The sequence below is a fragment of the Hemitrygon akajei genome, chromosome 14 (genome assembly GCF_048418815.1).
Source record: "Hemitrygon akajei chromosome 14, sHemAka1.3, whole genome shotgun sequence".
NCBI lineage: Eukaryota > Metazoa > Chordata > Chondrichthyes > Myliobatiformes > Dasyatidae > Hemitrygon > Hemitrygon akajei.
Genome location: NC_133137.1, coordinates 80,244,679 through 80,269,180, shown reverse-complemented (window position 1 = coordinate 80,269,180; position 24,502 = coordinate 80,244,679). Strand labels below are relative to the sequence as shown.

At 45.8% G+C, this 24,502-nt stretch overlaps 1 protein-coding gene across 1 annotated transcript in view; it reads right to left on the bottom strand.

The window, feature by feature from the left end:
• elapor2b (endosome-lysosome associated apoptosis and autophagy regulator family member 2b) overlaps nt 1–24,502 on the bottom strand; it is a 125,136-nt gene that overhangs the window by 5,685 nt on the left and 94,949 nt on the right. The window contains exons 18-21 of the mRNA XM_073066454.1: nt 17,299–17,400; nt 15,564–15,690; nt 14,954–15,132; nt 12,609–12,774 (exon numbers count right to left, since the gene is read on the bottom strand). Of these exons, the coding sequence (XP_072922555.1) occupies nt 12,609–12,774; nt 14,954–15,132; nt 15,564–15,690; nt 17,299–17,400 (574 nt within the window). The remainder of the gene's footprint in view (nt 1–12,608; nt 12,775–14,953; nt 15,133–15,563; nt 15,691–17,298; nt 17,401–24,502) is intronic.

The window sequence follows — 24,502 nt, the reverse complement described above, 5'->3', positions numbered from 1 at the left end:
TATAGTCATTTTCTGTCTTTGCACTACACTGCTGCCACAATTCAACCATTTTCAGGTCAAATAACCCAGTGATAATTAATCTGATTCTGACTGGCCAGCTGTCGGAGAAGATGAATGCATTTCTCAGCATTTCAAAATCACGGTATTACATTTTCAGATTTAACAAAATCAAACTCAATTTTAGTGTCATCTGCACAAGTCCATGAATGAAAAAGTGCAATGAAAAACTTGCTTGCAGCAGCATCACAGGCACAGAACATTGGATACACAACATTCACAAAAATGCATAAATAATATAAATTTTTTACAAGGAAACGCAATTAGAACAAGAAAAAAAGACACAACTTTATTGCAAAGTTATCGAAGTAAACACAGTGTTGCTAAATGGTAGCGATTAGGCTTTTCCAGCGTGGTGCTGCCCTCCAGTGTTCGCTCAGCAGAAGACAAGATAATAGACAATAGACAATAGGTGCAGAAGTAGACCATTCGGCCCTTCGAGCCTGCACCGCCATTCTGAGATCATGGCTGATCATCTACTATCAATACCCGGTTCCTGCCTTCTCCCCATATCCCTTGATTCCCCTATCCATAAGATACTTATCTAGCTCCTTCTTGAAAGCATCCAGAGAATTGGCCTCCACTACCTTCTGAGGCAGTGCATTCCAGACCCCCACAACTCTCTGGGAGAAGAAGTTTTTCCTTAACTCTGTCCTAAATGACCTACCCCTTATTCTCAAACCATGCCCTCTGGTACTGGACTCTCCCAGCATCTGGAACATATTTCCTGCCTCTATCTTGTCCAATCCCTTAATAATCTTATATGTTGCAATCAGATCCCCTCTCAATCTCCTTAATTCCAGCATGTACAAGCCCAATCTCTCTAACCTCTCTGCGTAAGACAGTCCGGACATCCCAGGAATTAACCTACGCTGCACTTCCTCTATAGCCAGGATGTCCTTCCTTAACCCTGGAGACCAAAACTGTACACAATACTCCAGGTGTGGTCTCACCAGGGCCCTGTACAAATGCAAAAGGATTTCCCTGCTCTTGTACTCAATTCCCTTTGTAATAAAGGCTAACATTCCATTAGCCTTCTTCACTGCCTGCTGCACTTGCTCATTCACCTTCAGTAACTGATGAACTAGGACTCCTAGATCTCTTTGTATTTCTCCCTTACCTAACTCTACACCGTTCAGATAATAATCTGCCTTCCTGTTCTTACTCCCAAAGTGGATAACCTCACACTTATTCACATTAAACATTATCTGCCAAGTATCTGCCCACTCACCCAGCCTATCCAAGTCACCCTGAATTCTCCTAACATCCTCATCACATGTCACACTGCCACCCAGCTTAGTATCATCAGCAAACTTGCTGATGTTATTCTCAATGCCTTCATCTAAATCGTTGATGTAAATCGTAAACAGCTGTGGTCCCAATACCGAGCCCTGTGGCACCCCACTAGTCACCACCTGCCATTCCGAGAAACACCCATTCACCGTTACCCTTTGCTTTCTATCTGCCAACCAGTTTTCTATCCATGTCAATATCTTCCCCCCAATGCCATGAGCTCTGATTTTACCCACCAATCTCCTTTGTGGGACCTTATCAAATGCCTTCTGAAAATCGAGGTACACTACATCCACTGGATCTCCCTTGTCTAACTTCCTGGTTACATACTCGAAAAACTCCAATAGATTAGTCAAGCATGATTTGCCCTTGGTAAATCCATGCTGGCTCGGCCCAATCCTATCACTGCTATCTAGATATGCCACTATTTCATCTTTAATAATGGACTCTAGCATCTTCCCCACTACTGATGTTAGGCTGACAGGACGATAGTTCTCTGTTTTCTCCCTCCCTCCTTTCTTAAAAAGTGGGATAACATTAGCCATTCTCCAATCCTCAGGAACTGATCCTGAATCTAAGGAACATTGGAAAATGATTACCAATGCATCCGCAATTTCCAGGGCCACCTCCTTTAGTACCCTAGGATGCAGACCATCTGGACCTGGAGATTTGTCAGCCTTCAGTCCCATCAGTCTACTCATCACCGTTTCCTTCCTAATGTCAATCTGTTTCATTTCCTCTGTTACCCTATGTCCTTGGCCCATTCATACATCTGGGAGATTGCTTGTGTCTTCCCTAGTGAAGACAGAACTAAAGTACTTATTAAATTCTTCTGCCATTTCTCTGTTTCCCATAACAATTTCACCCAATTCATTCTTCAAAGGCCGAACATTGTTCTTAACTATCTTCTTTCTCTTCACATACCTAAAAAAGCTTTTGCTATCCTCCTTTATATTCCTGGCTAGCTTGCGTTCGTACCTCATTTTTTCTCCCCATATTGCCTTTTTAGTTAAGTTCTGTTGTTCCTTAAAAATTTCCCAATCATCTGTCCTCCCACTCACCTTAGCTCTGTCATACTTCCTTTTTTTTAATGCTATGCAATCTCTGATTTCCTTTGTCAACCACTGTGGCCCTTTCCCCCCCTTTAAATCCTTCCTTCTCCGGGGGATGAACTGATTTTGCACCTTGTGCATTATTCCCAAGAATACCTGCCATTGCTGTTCCACTGTCTTTTCTGCTAGGATATCCGTCCAGTTAACTTTGGCCAGCTCCTCCCTCATGGCTCCATAGTCTCCCCTGTTCAACTGCAATACTGACACCTCCGATCTGCCCTTATCCTTCTCAAATTGCAGATAAAAACTTATCATATTATGGTCACTACCTCCTAATGGCTCCTTTACTTCAAGATCGCTTATCAAATCCTGTTCATTACACAACACTAAATCCAGAATAGCCTTGTCCCTGGTCGGCTCTCGTACAAGCTGTTCCAAGAATGCATCCCGTAGGCACTCTACAAACTCCCTATCCTGGGGTCCAGCACCAACCTGATTCTCCCAGTTCACCTGCATGTTGAAATCCCCCATAACTACTGCGACATTACCTTTGCCACATGCCAATGTTAACTCCCTATTCAACTTGCACCCAATATCCATGCTACTGTTTGGTGGCCTGAAGACAACACCCATTAGGGTCTTTTTGCCCTTACTGTTCCTCAGTTCTATCCACACAGACTCTACTTCTCCTGATCCTATGTCCCCCCTTGCAAAGGACTGAATCTCATTCCTCACCAACAGGGCCACCCCACCCCCTCTGCCCACATTTCTGTCCCTACGATAGCACGTATACCCTTGTACATTCATTTCCCAGGTCTGATCTCCCTGCAGCCATGTCTCCGTTATCCCAACAACATCATAGTTACCCATTGGCACCTGAGCTTCAAGCTCATCTGCCTTATTTCTGACACTTCGTGCATTCAGATATAGAATTTTTAGCCCATTTCTCCTCTCTCTGTTTAAATCGCTGCCTATTGTGCTTAACCCAGCTCCCCGAACTCCCATTGGGCTAAACGCCCCTTGAATTTTGTTGTCCTTCCTAAATTTACTTATTCTTTCTGCACATTTAACTCCATGTTCCGTCAGACCATCTCTCTGTACATGTGTCCTCCTTATCACTTGTTCCACCTCACCTTTCTCTACTACACACTTAATATTCCGGAACCGTGTAGTCCCCACCTGTCCTTTATTCTTCCTCTCGCTATCCTCTCTCACATTCTGGATCCCCGCCCCCTGCAAATTTAGTTTAAACCCCCCCCCCCCACCCCCGAGAAGCACTAACCAACTTTCCTGCAAGAATGTTAGTACCGCTCTAGTTCAGGTGTAAACCGTCCCGTCGGAACAGATCCCACCTTCCCTGGAACAAAGCCCAATTATCTAAAAACCTGAAGCCCTCCCTCCTGCACCATCCTCTCAGCCATGTATTAATCTGTATAATCCTTCTGTTCCTTGCCTCACTCGCACGTGGCACAGGTAGCAATCCTGAGATTGTTACCCTGGAGGGCCTGCCCTTCAGCTTCGCACCTAACTCCCTGAACTCACTACGCAGGACCCCCTCACTCATCCTAGCCACGTCATTGGTCCCTACATGGACCACAACATCTGGGTTCTTGCCCTCCCTCTCGAGAACAACCTGCACCCGATCTGAGATGTCCCGGACCCCAGCACCAGGGAGGCAACATACCATCCGAGACTCCCGATCTTCCCCACAAAATCTCCTATCCGCCCCCGACTATAGAATCCCCTATCACTACCGCTCTCTTCTCTTCCCTCCTCCCCTTCCTAGTCGAGGGTCCAACCTTAGTGCCAGAGACAGGACCACTGCAACTTGTTCCTGGTAGGTCATCCCCACCAACAGTATCCAAAACGGTATACTTATTGCTGATGGGGACGGCCACAGGGGTATTGTGTATGAGGACAATACACAAGATGTAAGATGCATTGTGTGTGAGGACTACTGCAACATCCATGGGCTCAGGGACTTGGACTGTATTTTACTGCTGTCTTATATGTGCTACATGTGCCTTGTGCTGTGTATGACTGCTGGTACTGTGTTTTGCACCTTGACCCTGGAGTATCGCTGTTTTGTTTATCTGTATTCATGGGTATTCATGTTTGGTTGAATGACAATTAAACTTGAACTTGAACGTTCCATTTGGTTCGAGAACCAAATGGCTGAAGGGAAGTAGCTGTCCTTGAATCTGGTGCTTATACCTGTGAGAAATTATTTTGAATAGCGAGAATGAGAAGATCTGTGTTGGATATCAGCACAAATTACACTTGGAAAGTGGCAAGTTTACAACTTTAAAATTCTGAAGTTCCCAACAGGTTACTTTCTACTAGAGTCATAGAAAAATACAGCACAGAAACAGGCCCTTTGGCCCATCTAATCAGTGCCGAGCCATTTAAAAAGCCCACTCCCATTTACCTGCACCGGGACCAGAGCCCTCTGTATCCCTACCCTTCATGTATCTATCCAAACTTCACTTAAACATTGAAATCAAGCTTGCATGCAGCACCTGGCACTGGCAGTGTGCCCACACTCAAACGACCCTCTGAATGAAGAAGTTTCTGCTCATGTTCCTTTTAAACCCATCTTTCACCCTTAACCCATGACCTCTAGTAGTAGTCTTTCACCCAACCTCAGAGGAAAAAGCCTGCTTACATTTACCCTATCTATACCCCTCATAATTTTGTATATGTCTTTCAAATTTTCCCTATATCTTCTACATTCCAAGGAGTAAAGTCCTAACATTTAAACTTCCCATATAACTCAGCAAAGATAATCTTTCTCTGTACTCCTTCAACTTTATTTACATATTTCCTGTAGGTAGGTGACCAAAACTGCACACAATACTCCAAATTAGGCCTCTTCAACGTCTTATACAACTTCAACATGACATCTCGTCTTCTGTACTCAATACATTGATTTATGAAGGACAGCGTAGCAAAAGCTTTCTTTATGACCTTATCAACCGGTGTTGTCACTTACAATGAATTATGGACCTGTATTCCCAGATCCCCTTGTTCTACTGCACTCCTCAGCGCCCTACCGTTCACCGTGTAAGACCTACCCTGGTTGGCCCTACCAAAACGCAACATCTTGAATTTGTCTGCATTAATTTCCATCTGCCATTTCTCAGCCCATTTTTCTAGCTGATCCGGATCCTACCACAACCTTTGATAGCCTTCCTCTCTGTTCACTTGGTGTCATCCAGACAGTTGCTGATTCAGATAACTATATTGTCATCTAGGTCACTGATATAGGTGACAAACAACAATGGACCCAGCACCAGTCCCTGCGGACCTCCACTAGTCACGGGCCTCCAGTCAGAGAAGCAACCGTCTACTACCACAAAGCCAATGTCTAATCCAATTTACTACCTCACCTTCAATGGTGAGTGACTGAATCTGCTTGATCAACCTCCAATGCAGGATCTAGCCAAATACTTTGCTGAAGTCCATGTAGACAACATCCACTGCCTTGCCTTCATCAACTTTCCTGGTAAACTCTATAAGATTGGTTAGACATGACCTAGCACGCACAGAGCTATCCTGATTATCCTTAATCAGTCCAGGTCTATCTAAATACCCGTCTCTCCAGTCCCTCAGAACACTTTCCAATAACTTCCCCCCTGCTGATGTCAGACTCACCAGCCTATAATTTCCTGGTTTATTCTGAGAGCCTTTTTCAAACAGTGGAACAACATTGACTGTCCTCCAATCCTCTGGTACCTCTCCTGTCACTAAAGATGATTTAAGTAACTCTGCCAGGGCCTCAGCAATTTCTGCGCAAATCCCACAGGGTCCAAGGGAACACCTTGTCAGGCCCTGGGAGCTTATCCACCCTGATTTGCCTCAAGACAGCAAACACCTCTCCTCTATAACCTGTATAGAGTCTATGAAGTTGACGCCATTTTGCCTTGCTTCTATAGACTCTGTGTCTGCCTCCCAAGTAAATACAGATGTAAAACTTCTCCCCAACTCCTTTGGCTCCAAGCATGGACTAACATTCTGATCTACCAGAGGACCAATTTTGTTCCTTGCAATCCTTTTGCTCTTAACATATCTGTAGAATCCCTTAGGATTCTCCTTCACCTTGTCTGCTAGGGCAACTTCATCCTTTCTTTTAGCCCTCCTGATCTCTTTCCTGAGTATTCTCTTGCATTTCTTGTACTCCATAAGCACCTCATTTGTTCCTAATACCTCTATCTGCAATACACCTTTTTTTCTTAAACAGGGCCTCAATATCTCTTGATATCTTTAAGAGATACATTAATACCTGTTATCTTTACCTTTTATTCTGACAGGCGCATACAGACTTCGTATTCTCGAAATTTCACTTTTGAAGGCCTCTCAGTTATAAAGTGTACCTTTGCCAGGAACAGTCTGTCCTAATCCATATTTGCCAGATCCTTTCTGACACCGTCAAAATTGGCCTTTCTCCAATTTAGAATCACGGACTAGCCCTAGTTTTTTTTGCATACATACATTGAAACTAAAGGTATTGATACAAAGTGTCCTCTTACACAAACTTCAGTCACCTGCCCTGTCTCATTCCCTAATAGCAGATCAAGTATCGCACGCTCTCTCACTGGGACTTCTACATACAGATTAAGAAAACTTCCTTGAACACACTTGACAAACTCTATTCCATCTAGTCCCTTTACAGTATGGGATTCCTAGTCAATAGAAAATCGCCCACTATAACAATTTTATGTTTCTTGCAACAGTCTGCAATCTCTCTACAGATTTGTTCCTCTAAATCCATAGGACTGTTGGCTGGTCTGTAATATGCCCCATTAATGTGGTAATATTCTTATTGCTCAGTTCCACCCATTACGACTCACTAGCCGTGCTCTCCAGTCTGTCCTGACTAAGCACTGCCGTGACATTTTCTTTGACTAATAACACCCTCCTCCTTTAATCCCTCCCGTTCCGTCACAACAAAAAGAACAGAACCCTGGAGTATTGAGCTGCCAGTCCTGGCCCTCCTGCAACCAAGTCTCACTAACAGCTACAGTATCATAATTCCAGGTGTTGATCCATAGCCTGAGCTCATCTGCCTTTCCTACGATACTTCTTGCATTGAAATATACGCAGCTCAGGACACTAGTCGAACCATGCTCAACGTTTTGATTCCTGACTTTGTCTGAGGTCATAACAACCTCTGTCTCCACAGCCTCCCCATTACCCCCACTAGCTGTTCTATTACTCTGGTTCCCATCTCCCTACAACTCCTCTAGTTTAAGCACCACCGTGCAGCACTAGCAAGCCTTCCTGCTAGAATATTAATGCCCTTCTATTTCGGATGCAAACCATCCCTTCTGTAAAAGGCCCAACTTCCCCGGAAGAGAGCCCAATGATCCAACAAATCTATTGTCCTCCCTCCTACACCAGTTCCTTAACCACGTGTTAAACTGCATAATCTTCCTATTTCTGGCCTCACTAGCACTTGGCATAGGTAGCAATCCTGAGATTACATCCCTGGAAGTCCTGCCCTTTAACTTAGCACCTACGGTTGAAGTCAGAAGTTTACATACACCTTAGCCAAATACATTTAAATTCAGTTTTTCACAATTCCTGACATTTAATCCTAGAAAACGTTCCCTGTCTTAGGTCAGTTAGGATCACTACTTTATTTTAAGAATGTGAAATGTCGGAATAATAGTAGAGAGAATGATTTATTTCAGCCTTTATTTCTTTCATCACATTCCCAGAGCGTCAGAAGTTTGCATACACTTTGTTAGTATTTGGTAGCATTGCCTTTAAATTGTTTAACTTGGGTCAAACGTTCTGGGTAGCCTTCCACAAGCTTCTCACAGTAAGTTGCTGGAATTTTGTTCGATTCCTCCAGACAGAACTGGTGTAACTGAGTCAGGTTTGTAGGCCTCCTTGCTCGCACATGCTTTTTCAGTTCTGCCCACAAATTCTCTGACATTTCACATTCTTAAAATAGTGATCCTAACTGACCTAAGACAGGGAACGTTTTCTAGGATTAAACGTCAGGAATTGTGAAAAACTGAGTTTAAATGTATTTGGCCAAGGTGTATGTAAACTTCTGACTTCAACCGTATCTCCCTAAACTCCCTTTGCTGAACCTCGTCACTCGACCTATCCATATCATGGTACCTCATGGACCACAACCTCTGGCTGTTCACCCTCCCACTTAAGAATGCTGAGGACCTGACCCCAATCCCAGACCCCAGTACCCAGGAGGCAACAAATATCTGGGAATTTCATTCTCGTCCGCAGAACCTCCCATCCAATCCCCTTTCTAATGAATCCCCTATCATCATAGCTTGTCTTTTCTCCCCCCCCTCTTCTTCCCTTCTGAGTCAAAAAGAGAGATTCAGTGCCAGAGACCTGACCGCTGTCACCCCAACAGTATCCAAAGTGGTATATCTATTGTTGAGGGGGATGGCCACAGGGGTATTCTGCACTGGCTGTTTAACCCCTTTCTCCTTCCTCACTGCCACCCAGTTTGCTGTGTCCTGCATCTTGGGTGTAACGACCTCTCTATATGTCCTATCTATCACCTCTTCGGCCTCCCAAATGATCCGGAGTTATCCAGTTCCAGCTCCAAATCCTTAACGCGGATTGTTAGAAGCTGCAGCTGGATGCACCTCCTGCAGTTGTAGTCATCAGGAACAATGAAGGTCTCCCTGCCTTCCCGCATCCTGCAAGCAGAGCATTCCACTATCCTGCCTGGCACCTCTACTGTTCTAAATGAGCAACTATAAAAGAGGTAAAACTATAAACTATGGGGGAGAAAAATAACTCTGCCTAGAGCACTTTTTTTTGTCTTTGCTGACTACGCATCTCCTTGCTGAAGCCTCAAAATCTCCACTCTTAACTCTGACCCCTCCAATGATGACCACTCTGAAAAATGGCTGTTCCGCTTGCCCCTATCTTAATTTAATTTTTTCTTGTTGAAGAATCCCAAACGTTAATTGGGCATTGCTTCAATCTCCAAAACTGCCACAAGTCGCTGCCTTTTCTAAATCAGTGAACCCGAGTAAACTGCGTCTTCTCAAGCTTCCGATCTCTCTGATTGGGCACTGCTTAACGCAGTACTTTGCTCCAAGTAAGCCAAGACAATACTACACTAACCAGTATCACATTGTGTTGCAGATTTTCACAATGTTCAGTTCCCGCATTGTATTTACATGTTTATGCTCCAAACAGTAAAATATATTTACCATATTTTAACCACAAGTTAGCTAAAAACAATCAGAATACTTGAGCCAATAAAATGTTACAGGTTCAAGAAAGAAATCTTTGCATAAAATCTCTGTATAAAACTTTTATATATTCAGTCTAGCCACCACATTACAGGAAGGATGTGAAAACTTTGGAGAAGGTTCGCACTAGGCTACTGCCTGGATTAGGACAGTTTAGCTATAAGGAAGGATTAGACAGACTAGGACTGTTTTCTGTGGAGTGTTAGTAGCTGAGGGGAGAACTGATAGAAGGTTAGTGAACTGATCAAATTGATAGATTATGAAAGACATAGATAGGGCAGACAGTCAGTCTTTTTCCAGAGTAGAAATGTTAAATAATTGAGGACTAGCCTATAAAATGAACAGGGTGAAAGTTTTTATTTCACACAGAGAATCTCAGTCTTCTTGGGGGTTTTCTCCAGGTATTCCAGTTTCCTCCCACACCCAAAAACAATCCAGTTGGTATTTTAATTGGTCATTATAAATTGTCCCATGACTGTCCGGCTAAACACAGCTCCAACGTGATACTCAAGTTTGCTGATGACACTGTTGTTGTGCGGAAGAATCTAAGGTGGTGATGAATCAGCTTATAGGAGGGAGATTGAAAATTTGGCGGAGGGATGTCATAACAACAACCGCTCACTCAATGTGAGCAAGACCGAGGAACTGATTGTAGACTTCAGGAGAGGGAAACCAAAGGTCCATGAGCCAGTCCTCATTGGAGGATTAGAGGTGGAGAGAGTTAGCGACTTTAAATTCCTGGGTGTTACGATTTCAGAGAACTTGAACTGGATCCAGTACATAAGTGCAACTACAAAGAAAGCACAACACTTCTACTTCCTTGGGAGTCTGCGGCAATTCAGCAAGACATCTAAGACATTGACAAATTCTATAGATGTGTAGTGGAGAGTATATTGACTGGCTGCATCACAACCTGGTATGGAAACACCAATGCCTTTAAACAGAAAATCCTATAAAAGGCTCTGCCCAATACATTATGGGTAAAACCTTCCCAATCGTTGAGCACATCTAGATGAAATGCTGTCGTAGGAAAGCAGCATCCTTCATCAAAGATCCCCCAACCCCACCCAGGACATGCTCTCTTCTCGCTGCTGCCATCAGGGAGAAGGTACAAGAGCCTCAGGACTCACACTCAGGAACAGTTATTACCCCTCAACTATCAGGCTCTTGAAAGAAAATGAGATAACTTCACTCAAACTCACTTGCCCCATCATTGAAATGTTCCCACAACCAATAATCTCACCTTAAAGACTCTTTATCTCATGTTCTCCTTATTTGCTGCTGTTTATTTATATTTGCATTTGCACAGTTTGTTGTCTTCTGCACTCTGGCTGATCTTTCATTGATCCTGGTATAGTTACTATTCTATAGATTTGCTGGGTATGCCCACAGGAAAATGAATCTCAGGGTTGTTTATGGTGACTTTGATAATAAACTTTACTTTGAACTTTGTACTTTGGCTAGCCTAGGGTTAAACTGGTGGGTAGCTTGGTGGTGTGGTTCAAAGGGCCCGTCCGCACATAAAATAAAATACTGAGTGCCTGGAGCGGGCTGCCGGGGAAAGGGGTGGAATTAGATATGATCGCGCTGTTTGAACAGACATGGACAGATGGGAATGAAGGGATACAGAACATGTGCAGTCAGATAGGTTTAGTTTAGTTTGGCACTATGATCAGTACAGGCAGTGTGGGCTGAAGGGCCTGTTCCTGTGCTGTACTGTTCTACAGATGCTCCATGTTCATCCAATAACTCATTGATATTTACCAACTAGGAACATCAAGCACATCTAAAACAAGGTCAGGCCCTTTTAACCCTTTCACTCTGTGTAAAATACCCTTATACGGAGAGTCAAACTTATGCAATAGCACCAAACACACAATAATACTTCACTCCCACAGAGCAGGGCTTCCCAACCTGGGTCCACAGACCCCTCGCTTAATAGTATTGGTCCGTGGCATAAAATGTCTGGGAATCCCTGCTCCTGAGTGCAGAGAATGGAGGGGAGATTTGATTGAGATATACAAAGTTATGAAGGGTATAGATGGAGTAAATTCAAGCAAGCTTTTTCCACTGAGGTTCGGTGAGACTACAACAAGAGGTCATGTGTTAAGGATGAAAGGCAAAATGCTTAAGGGGATCATGAGGAGGAGCCTCTTAACTCAGAGGGTGGCCGGAGTGTGGAACGAGCTGTCAGCGGAAGTGGTGGACATGGGTTTGATTTCAACATTTAAGAGAAATTTGGATAGGAACATGGATGGGAGGGATATGGAGGACTATAGTCCGGGTGCAGTTGGTTAGGACTAAGTGGATTAGCAGTTCAGCATGGACTAGATGGGCCAAAGGGCCTGCTTCTGTGTTGTAGTGTCTATGACTATGTAAACAGTTCAACTGAACGTACCGTCTCTGAAATCCATTCCTGAAAAGTCGGTGGAATGAATTTCAGAGGAAAGTTCTAGACAAAGATGGGCAGAGACAAAGATTCCTTCAACTCTTTTTTCCCTTCAACTCTTTACCTCTTCCACCTATCCAACTCCAGCCTCTTACTTCACTCACCGTCCCCTCACCTGGTCACACCTATCATCTGTCAACTTGTACTCCCTCCTCTCCCCCCACAGTCTCATTCTGGCTTCTGCCCCCTTCCTTTCCAGTCCTGAAACATTGACTGCTTGTTTCCCTCCACAGATGCTGCCTGACCTACTGAGCTTTCCTAGCTTTTTTATGTGTGGTACTCAAGTTCTAAGCATCACTGTGATTGCTTAACATCTTAGGTGTAGTTATTTGGGGTTTAATTTCAAAATGTGTAAAGCATCAATTAACATTACACCTAGATTTTAAGGTTTGACTGTTGGGTGTAGAGCAGGTGTGACAAAAGGCAGGATTGGCACCAGACAATCCTTCAGTCATAGTCTCGGGCAGCCGCTTAAACACCAGACACCTGTTTAAATATGTCACCGCTACTCACCTTCGAAGCTAATGACTTCAGCTTCCCGAGCAATGAAGGTTTATTGGAATAGACCACGTCCTCTTCATTGTCTTCACCTTCCATTATAGCACAGCTGTCAGCGGCTGGGAGCTCCCCTTCCCTTGAGTTTGCATTCATCACCAACTTGGAATACTTGTACTCCAGTCTGAAAGAAACGCCAAGCATCAGGGATGAGGGGACGAAAAATCAACTTTAATCGTCATATACATTTACACCTATTAGTAAATACTCTGTCCTGTTAGTAGGACACTGAACAAAAAACAAAGACATCCAACAACTATAAAGAATAATGAATTGTATAAAAAGTAAAGATTAAAGTGTGGATATGGAATAAAATATGCGTACACTTATAAATACAGCCTGTGTTTACAATGTAAACAACATTATAAAAAGAAGCTTAAAGTGTTTACAGTGCAGTGATGGGGGTAACAGATGGGGGGGAATAGCTGATCACTTTCACTGCCATGGGGGGGGGGGGGGGGTTAACGAAACTTTTATGATGGAGTGAAGTTTTTGCTTTAATAGCCCTGAAGCTCTTTCCGGTAGGAACTTTTGGAAAAGGCAGCTTTCCAGGTGGGTACTGCCTGCAATGATTTTCTCCTGTTGGCGTCTTTGTCCTGGCCACAAACGCGTCCTGCAGTGATGGGAGGCGGCAGCCAATGATCTTCACAACCGTCCTGACAGTTCACTGTAGTTTTCCGTATATCGTGAGAGGATGCTGCACCAACCCCATCAGTGAAGATGCCCTCAATTGCACCAGTACATTCCGGGGAAGATCTGCCTAAATTAATTGGACATGAGGCACAGTGGAATGGGATTAATTGTTGGATTAATGAAGGGGAGGAGGGGAGTCCTCATTAACTGAGCCACTTGAAAGCATTGTGCGTTGCTCAACATTTCAAGCATCTGCAGAAACTCTTGAGCAAAATGCTCTATTCCATGTGTGTGTGTGTGTGTGTGTGCCGGTCAAAATGCCTCTTAAACTTCTCAATCGTTATCTGCCTCCAGATCTCCAACTTCATCCAGGAAAGGCCTGAGTTGTGGAAATGCTTCACCCCACAGCTCTCAGCAGCTCGGATCTCGGAGATCAGTGTAGCAGGGAAATTATGACACTGATGGGGGCCATTTGGCACAGTCAGCTGTTGAAACTGGCCTCTCCAGTCCAAACCCACCTTCAGAACCAAGGACATTTCTTCTATTAAGCGTTAAGGACACAACAGATTAGAATCCAATAACACTTTAGTTGGGGTGCACATGGAACGTAGCGTGGGTCATCCCAGTAGAGAATAGATGCTGATAGGTACATAGAGAGAGGGCAGTACATGGAACAATCTGCCAGAGGGGGTGGTAAAAACAGAAACACTCAGGACACAGAACAAACTCTGTGAGAAGCAAAGGGATGAACAAAACTGAATCGTGATGTCAGACGGGAGGGTGAGATGACATTAGAGAAGGATAAAATGTGAGCACAATATCGTGGGCAAAAGAGCCTGCTCTGTACTCCGATCATCCATGCGCTATTGAACACAGTTCCTTCAGAAGTATTCGCTTTCCTGAAAGGGATCAATGCTTTTCTCGGTATCATTCTCAATAACCACTTCAAATGAGTGACAGACTCCCATCGCAACAAACCCTATCCCCCCCCCACACAGTCAGTGATACTCTCACCCACACCCCCCCCACACCGTCAGGGATACTCTCACGCACACCGTCAGTGATACACTCACCCACACCCTCCCCACACCGTCAGTGATACACTCACCCACACCCTCCCCACACCGTCAGGGATACTCTCACCCACACCCCCCACACCATCAGGGATACACTCACCCACACCCTCCCCACACCGTCAGTGATACACTCACCCACACCCTCCCCACACCGTCAGGGATACTCTCACCCACACCCCCCCCACACCGTCAGGGATACTCTCACCCACACCCCCCACACACCGTCAGGGATACTCTCACCCACACCCCCCCCCACACCGTCAGTGATACTCTCACCCACACCCTCCCCACACCGTCAGGGATACTCTCACCCACACCCCCCCCACACTGTCAGGGATACTCTCACCCACACCCCCCACACACCGTCAGGGATACTCTCACCCACACCCCCCACACCGTCAGGGATACTCTCACCCACACCCCCCCCCCCCACACCGTCAGGGACACTCTCACCCACACCCCCCCACACGGTCAGGGATACTCTCACCCACACCCCCCCACACGGTCAGGGATACTCTCACCCACACCCCCCCCACACTGTCAGGGATACTCTCACCCACACCCCCCCACATCGTCAGTGATACTCTCACTCACTTCTTGTTCTTCTTCCAGAAGTAGCAAGTTAAGATTACGAGCAGGACTGCGGTGAAGGCACCAATTCCTACGACCACCTTCAGCCAGAAGTCTATCATCTCGCAGTTGGCTGTGCTTTTCTCAGGCAGTGTCTCCCCCTTGTTACACACTTTTGGCTCCTTCCAGACATACGTCGTTTCCTTTGAGAGAACACATGGGATTGTCATCCTCTCGGCTTTTACTGAGGTAGGAACAAGTCTCCTCTCCGTGGACTCTGCCTACATTTCTCGCTGCCTCAGTAAAGCAGGCAGCATCATCAGAGAATTTGCACACCCTGAATGTTCCCTCTTCTCCCTTCTTCCTCTGGTACCCCCAGGCTCAAGTACACCGTGTACTCCTGTTATAAAGCTGTTGAAAGGTCCTCTTGCACGCGTCGATGGGGCTAGGCTGAATACTATTTTGGCACATACTAGATGGACTGAATGGCCTCTTCCTGTGCTGTTATTCTCAATGAGCCTATCAACCACCGAGATCACCTGCCATTCCGATCATCTATGTTTTAAGACAAACTTTCGGTCCTGCTCAGAAGAACCTGGATTCCCATTAACAAAGGCCAGCACCACCAGCTTACCTGAACTCCACTTCGGCAGGCTCCTTCAATCTCATGGTAGTCGTTGCTCGTACACAGGGGGCAAGCCTCAGCACTCTCCCACAGGAAGTGGAAAGTGCATCCGTCACACGTCCCTCCAGGACAATCACTGCAGTGCGAAGGGAAACGTCATTCACTCAAGGCATGGCGCTAGGGAGGGCCATCAGGACACACGTAGTGCCTCACCACTCTCCCCTCCCCAGCTTTGCCAGCTGTCGCATACTGTCAGGACATTCCATCTGGGTGGCCTCCAACATGACAGCATCAATATTGATTTCTCTTACTTCCAATCATTTCTCTCCCTCCTCTATTTTTCCATTCTTCAATCTGGCTCCCTCTTACCCCTTCTCTTCTCCTCACTTGCCTATCACCTCCCCTCCATATTCCCTTTCTCCCACAGTCCACTCTCCTGTCCTATCAGATTCCTTCTTCTTCAGCCATTTACCTTTTCCACCTATCGCCTCCCAGTTTCTCACTTCATGCCCCTTTCCCCAACTACCTAACTTCCCTCTCACCTTGTCTCACTTATCACCTGCCATCTTGTCCTCCTTCTCCTCCCACACCCCCCACCTTTTATTTCCGGCATTGTCAGCCTTCCTTTCCAGTCCTACTGAAAGGTCTCAACCTGAAATGTCAACTGTTTATTCCTGTCTACAGATGCTGCCTGACCTGCTCAGTTCTTCCCACATTTACTGTGTGTTGCTCTGGATTTCCAGCATCCACACAACCTCTTGTCTTTGTACAGCCTGGAGATTTACCAGAGCACTTTACATCCACCAAGTATGGAACATAGTACTCAAATAAAAAAAGAATTTCACAGGAACAGGAGGAGATGATGAAGAGTTTTCTGACCCAAACTCACTGTCCACTTTCCCGCATATGAACAACTGAGGTGGACACAGAAGACCAACTTCTTTGGCCAATGTCCAGCAAAATGTGCCAGGCCACAGGCCCACCAGCAGGACAGAGTGTAGAAAGCCTCTGAGAAACATCCTGACAATATATCCGACAGCTGACAAAGTCTGAGATGTTCTCTACAGCATTGTGAAAAAAGGCAGTAGTTATTTCACATGGTTGGAACAACGAGGACGTCCCTGGAAGAGTTCACAGTGTGACCTCCTCTGTACTGTGGCAACAGAACACATCTTTGTATTGCCTTCACTGGGCACCTGTGTACACTCAGAAGGAGAGGGGAAGATGGGACCAGATGGCGAGTGTGGAGGGAAGGCTGGAGGGAGTTTGAGGTGGGGCCGGAGGTTGGATGGCGGGGACAAGAATGGGGTAGGCAGAGACAAGAGGTGGGGGAGGGGGGAGTCAGGACCAGCGAGAGTGGAGGCTAGAGGGAGGGGAGAGGCAGGACCAGAGGGAGCTGGTGAGAAGAGGCCACTGTTGCGAGCCAAATGAATGAGAGGCGGGTCCAGAGGGAGGGGTGAGGTGGGGCCAGAAGGTGGGAAGGGAAAGCGGGTCCAGAGGGGATAAGGTGGAGCCATAGTGAGTGGGAAGGACCAGAGGTGGTGCCGGTGGGTCCAGGGGGAGTCTGGAAGGTGCAGCCAGGGAGTGTGAGGGAGGTGAAACCTGAGCGAGAAGTGAGACCTGACCTGGGACAGAGGGAAGGGTGAAGAGGAGGTAGGGGACAGAGGAATTACAGGGAGGGGAGACAGAGGGGGAGGTGGAAGTTGAACCAGTCCTGCAACGTCACCGTCAGTGAGGAGAGTACCTTGGTACAGAGATCTCTCCGCGCCCAACTTCTGCCAGATTGCACCTCATGGTCACCACCGCCCCACGCTCACTTTCACAAGAAGCGGTCGACATCGACGACCTGCAACGGGAGAATGAGACTTTCACCGTTCAGCCGTTGGTGAGCAGGACTCTACAAGTGCCCGTTAAAGCTGCCACATCTGTGTGACTGCACCGGCTCATGTGAAGGTTACTGTAGAAAACTGCAGATGCCTGTGGTCTGACACACAACACATCCCTGACACCAACACACACTGGGAAGTCAGGGGGAGCTCGACACCAGGTACCATCGCACGATCTCACACAGCAAAGAGCCCAGGGGACAAAAACAGGATCAGGAGGCACTTCGCACCTGAACCCTCAACTTTACACTGAAGGGATGGTGTGAAGCATTTGACAAGGATCGCTGTGCTTATAGAGGATATTAACATTATTGCACTTTGTTGTGTTTTATTTATTTATTTTGTTTCGAGATGCAGCGTAAAATAGGGCTTTCCGGCCCTTTGAGCTGCACCGCCCAGCAGCCCCCACCCCCCAACAACCCCGATTTAACCCTAAGCTAACCACAGGACAATTTACAATGACCAGTATTGTAACACCTACCCGGTATGTCGCTGGAATGTCGGAGGAATCCGGAGAAAACCCATGCATTCCACATACAAACTCCTCACAGAGGATTCTGGGACTGAACTCTGAACTCCAACCCCTGAACTGTAAAAGTGAAGCACTAACCCCTACGTTACCATGGCACCCAAACACTTTCTAGAAGACTTTAAATACCTTCGAGTTCAGTTCAAGGAGAGCATCTCATCTGCCAAAATGTCATCGACTACAACATTACAAACACAAGAAAATCTGCAGATCCTGGAAATCCAGAGCAACACATACATAAAGTGCTGGAGGAACTCAGCTGGTCAGGCAGCATCAATGGAAAAGAGTAAACAGTTGACGTTTCGGGCTGAGACTCTTCTTCAGGACTCACTAACTCTGTTTCTCTCTCTGCAGATGCTGCCTGGCCAGCCGAATTTATCCAGCCATTTTTTTTTACACATTTCCAGCATTCTGAATCCTCCAACTTCAACACTGTTTCCCACTCTCTTTCTCTCTTTTCCCTATGTCTTCATTTATCTCTCTATATTTATGCCTTCCCCAGAGAGAGGAGCTATAACTTACAAGCTGTCACCCTCCACCTCAACCAATACCATCACCACTTGTAATTCGGTCTCTGTCTCCCCCCCCACCACAGAACTTCCTCCTCACCCCACCACAGAATTCCTCTTCACCCCACCCAAAACTTCCTCTTCACTACAGAACTTCCTTTTCACCACAGAACTTCTTCTTCACCCCACCCCACTGCTGAAATGCCTCTTCTCCCCACCCCCTTCTCTTCATCTTAAAACAAGTCCCAGACTTTACCTGACTGATGAAAGATCATTAAACCTGGATGTAGTGCAGAAAAGATTTACAAGGATGTTGCCGGGTCTGGAGGACCTGAGCTATAAAGAAAGATTGAATCAGTTTAGACTTTCTTCCTTGGAACGTAGAAGATTGAGAGGAGATTTGAAAAAGACATACAAAATTATGAGGGGTATAGATAGGGCAAATGAAAGCAGGCTTTTTCCACTGAGGTTGGCTGAGACTAGAAATAAAGGTCATGGATTAAGGGTGAAAAATGGAAAAATTTATGGGAAAAATGAAGGGGAACTCCACTCAGAGGGTGGTGAGAGTGTGGAATGAACTGCTAGTGCAAGTGGTGCACGTGAGCTCAATTTGAACACTTAAAAGAAGTTTGAATAGGTACATAGATGGTAAGAATACACTGCAGGTCAATGAGAGGAGGCAGTTTAAATGGTTCCACATGGATTCGATGAGCTGAAGGGCCTGTTTCTGTGTTGTACCTTTCTATGGCACTAACACACAAGGGTTATAGGGAGAGGTTGGGCAGGCTAAGTCTTTATTCCTTGGGGAGTAGGATACTGAGGGGCGATCTCGTAGAGGTGTGTAACATCATGAGTTTATACACCTCTAATGTTACCCTGCATTCTCCTACACCACAAAATGAAAATGGGACCAACCTGCTCAATATCTCTGCAAATCTCAGTCCCTCGATTCCCAGCAACATCCTCTTAAATCTTCTTTATACACTTTGCAGGTTCAATGATCTTTCAATGGCTTCCATAGCATGGTGACCAAATCTGAACACAATGTTTCAAACCCCCTGTCACCAACACCCTGCACAATACAACATTCCAACTCCTATACCCAGTGCCCTGACTGATGAAGGCCAGCTTGCCTAAGCCCTTCTTCACCAACTTATCTACCTGTGAATTCACTTTGTTTTTTTTTTAATTTAGCGATACACCACAGTAACACCCAATTGCACCCATGTGACCAATTATCCCATTAACCCATACGTCTTTGGAAACACACATGGTGACAGGGAGAACATACCGACCCCTTACAAGCAACGAAAGGGATTGAATCCCAGTCGCTGGTGCTGTAATAGCAGAACACTAACCACTACGCTACCATGCCATTTAGGGAAGCATGTACAATATTGTGCAAAAGTCTTCAGCACGTGTATATATAGCTAGGGTGCCTATGATTTTTGCACAGGACTGTATTTATCAATGTGGAGTGCAGAGTGAGTTTGTAAGTCTGGCAGGAGCAAAGGACATTGGGACTGACGAGGGTAGAGCGTCGTGAGAGGGGTGTGGGACAGGTGGCAGAGGAGTGCCAGTGGCAGGTGTGGGGGGAGGTGTGCAGACTCACCCAGCCCTGAGACACCAGGCAAGGCATTTTGATTCCTAACAATTGGTTTATTGATCATTACAGAACGTCTCTCTGGTGCTTCCTGCCCCCTCCCCTCTCCCTTCCCCTTTCCCAACCATGATTCCCCTCTCCCTGTCCTCTTCCCACTCTCAGTCCACAATAGAGACCCATATCAGGATCAAGTTTATCGTCACCCACAATTGTCATGAAATTTGTTTTTTACAGCAGCAGTACAGTGCAATACATAAAATTATTACGGAACTGCACAAAAATTTTAGGCACCATATATGTCATAGAGTCATAGAAAAGTACAGCATAGAAACAGGCCATTCAGCCCATCTAGTCCTTGCCAAATCATGTGCCTAAGACTTTTGCACAGTGCTGTACCTATACTGTGCTCCTCACTTTTTTTTAAATATTCCTCTATTAGATCCTAACACCCCTCCACACACTCAGCCTTCTCTGCTCCTAGAAAATTAAGCCAACCAATCTAGTCTCTCCTCATAACTGAAACGTTCCATCCCAGGCAACATCCTAGCGAATCTCCTCTGCACCCTCTCCAGTACAATCAACAACTATCCCTACGGTGTGGTAAACAGGCCAACACACAGTTGTGGCACAAACAAACTTTTGTGAAGTTGTACTGTGATTTCCACGTTCCTATACTCTTGAGGCCCTCCTTTGATCGAGGTCAACCGTGGACGTTGCGTGCCAGCCATCTACGTGATACACAAGCCAGGGCAGTACGACATGGAGAGCAAGCTGTTGCCCGTGCAGTAGGCTCCCCCTCTCCACGCACCTAATGAGGAACCCAAAGGAACGGCAGAAACCAATACAGTTTGGCACCAGCAGCGTCGCAGGAGTTGCCCGTCAGCATTGAACATACAACTGCCTTAACGACTCCAGCTCTGGACCTCTCTTCGTGTTTACTCCCGAAGCCTTCCCCGTGCGTGCGTATAACCGCAAGGCAGCGGAGACTTGATATCCGAGTTATCCTTCTCCTCGATGAGCTGCCCATCATGCTTGACAAGGCCCATCTGCCTGAAGCAACTGGCTTTAAGTCACCAGTAAACCACCTTTGCCCCTTCTCCAGTCAATAGGTACTGTTCCACCAGGCTTAGTAGCTAAGCCACACATGAAGGCCAAGAGCTGGGCTTGGCTGTCAGAGGCTATTTGAGACACATGTTATTGGGAGCATTTACTAGACAGTGGAAGCTTATCCCCACAACCTCCCCAGCAATGACAACCTTAAGGAACCTCCGATACTCTATGCCCAGGCCAAATGCAGGCTAGTATTCCATGTGCCTTCTTCAACCCTCTATGTACCTATGCTGGCACCTTCAGGGATTCCTGAACTGTACATCAGAGTCAGGTTGATTATCACCAGCATGTGTCGTGAAATTTGTTAATTTAGCAGCAGCAGTTCAATGATGTATCAGCAGTACATGATAACATAGGGAAAAAAACGAAATCAATTACAGTAAGTGTGTATATATATAGATTGAATAGATTAAAAACAGCGCAAAAAAAACAGAAGCAATATATATTTTTTAAAAAGTGATGTGGTGTTCAGGGGTTCAATGCCCATTTAGAAATCCGATGACAGAGGGGAAGAAGCTATTCCTGACTTGCTGAGTGTGTGCCTTCAGGCTTCTGTACCTCCTTCCTGATGGTAACAGTGAGTGATGGGGGTTCTTAGCAATGGACGTCGCTTTTCTGAGGCACTGCTCCTTGAAGATTTGGATACTATGGAGGTGATCAAAGTCCCTCTATCCCTAAATACACTCTTGACCCCTACAATTCACTCTGTATATTCTGTAATACTCCTAGCAGCCCACACTTATCAGGATCATGCTGATGTGTGGCACAGTAGCGTAACGCCAGCGTCCCGGGTTCAATTCACACTGCTGTCTGTAAGGAGCTTGTATGTTCTCTCCATGACCACGTGGGCTTCCTCCAAGTGCTTCGGGTTCCTACCACCTTCCAAGGATGCATGGATTAGAGTTTGTAGGTAGTGGGCATGTTATGTTGGTGCTGGAAGCATGGTGACACTTGCACATCAAGTTCAAGTTCAATTGTCATTCGACCATACATGAATACAACCAAATGAAACCACATTACTTCAGGACCAAGGTGCAAATCGCAGTACCAACAGTCATGGCACATACATGATAGCGGTAAAGTACTGTCACACAAATATATATATAGTACTGTGCAAAAGTCTTAGGCGCACACACACATATAGCTAGAGTAACTTTGAACTTATGACAGCAGGCAAGGTCATTTGATTTCATTCAATTGGTTTATTGATCATTGCAGAATGTCTCTCTGTTGCTTCCCACTCCCTCCCCTCTCCCTTCCCCCTTTCCCAACCATGATTCCCCTCTCCCTGCCCCCTTCCCACTCTCAGTCCACAATAGAGACCCAGATCAGAATCTGGTTTATCATCACTCACATATGTCAGGAAATGTTTTTTTTTGCAGCAGCAGTACAGTGCAATACATAACATTACTACAGTACTGTGCAAAAGTCTTAGGCACCCTAGCTCTATATATATATATATGCCTAAAACATTTGCACGATACTGTATATATCCCAGCACATCCTCAGATTGTGTTGGTTGCTGACAGAAACAACACAGTTCACTGTATGTTTTGATATTTCAATGCTCACATGACAAATAAAGCTGACCTTTAATCTTTATCTTAAATTTGCGTTCTATTTGCTGTTACACACTGGTGGAGATCATTCTATGAGTGACACACACAAAATGCTAGAGAACTCAGCAAATCAAGCAGCATCTGTGGAGAAGCATAAACAGTAGACATTTTGGGCTGAGACCCTCCATGACTTCCTCCATCACTTTGTGTGTGTTGTTCTCGATTTCCAGCATCAGCAGAATCTCATGTTTATTCTATAACAAACTCATTAATTTTCACACCACCAGTGAACCTATCTGCTACATTGACATCTAGATCATTAATGTGTGTAACACACAGCAAGGGTCCCAGCACCAAGCCCTGCGGTTATGGGTTAAAGGCAACCTTGCACCATCACCCTCGCTCCTTTCACCGAGCCAACTTCAGGTCCACTTTGCCAACTTGCCTGGGACCCCAAGAGCTCCAACCTTTTGGACCAGCCTCCCGCGTGGAGCCTGTGTTTACCCAAGTCCTGCCCGACCTCCCAATCTTTTATAGTTTCTATAACGTAAGGAAGTCAGAGAATATCTGATTACACCTACTAATAGCTGTCAAAGTTCAAAGTAAATTTATTGCCAAACTACATATATGTCACCATATACAACCCTGAGGTTCATTTCCTTGCAGCATTCACAGTAGATACAAAGGAACAGACAATAATAATAATAATAATAAGTAAGCTACAAATATCAAGAACAGGAGATGAAGAGTCCGAGGAAGTGAGTTCATAGTTTGTGAGAACAGATCAGCGTTGGGGTGAGGGAAGTTACCCCTCTTGTTTAGGAGCCTGATGATTGAAGGGTAATTACTGTTCATGGACTTGGTGGTGCGGGTTCTAAGGCTCCTATACCTCCCTCCTGATGACAACATGAGAAGAGAGCAGGGCTTGGATGGGGGGGGGGGGGGGTGTGGTCTCAGATAATGGATGCTGTTTTCCTGGGACAGTGCTCCGTGTAGATGTGCTCAATGGTGGGGAGGGCTTTCCCCGTGATGGACGCAGTGCTTGACCTACCCGGGCTGCTCCAACTCCACTATCTTCATCAATGATCTAAAATCGATCAGATTTCTGAGGAACTTGGAACAGAGAAACACAGTGCAGGCCCTTTGGCCCACGATGCAGTGCTGACATTTTAACCTACCCCAAGATCAATCTAACCCTTCCCTCCTACATAGCCCTCTATTTTTCTATCACGCCTTAAATGGCCCTAATGTATCTGCCTCTACCACCACGATCCACACACCAACCACTCTCTGGGTAAATAAAGTATCCCTGATCTTTCCTCTCATCACCTTAATGGCCCTCTCATATAGACCATTTCTACCTTGGGAAAAAGCCTCTGTCTATTCTATCTGTGATCATCTTGCACACCTCCAACAAAGTCACCTCTCATCCTCCTTTGCACCAAAGAGAAAAACCCTTTCTCGCTCAACTATCCTCATAAGACATGCTCTCTAATCCTGGTAAATCTCCTCTGCACCCTCTCTAAAGCTTCAACCTTCCCATAATGAGGTGACCAGAACTGAACACAATATTCCAGGTGTGGTCACACCATGGTTTTATAGAAGCTGAAACACTTGAGCTCCATCCCCTGACTAATGAAACAACAACACACCATAACGCCTTCTTAACAACCCTATCAAACTGAGAGGCAACTTTGAGGGACCTGTGAACGTGAACCCAAAGATCCCTCTGTTTCCCCCCCCCCCCCCACT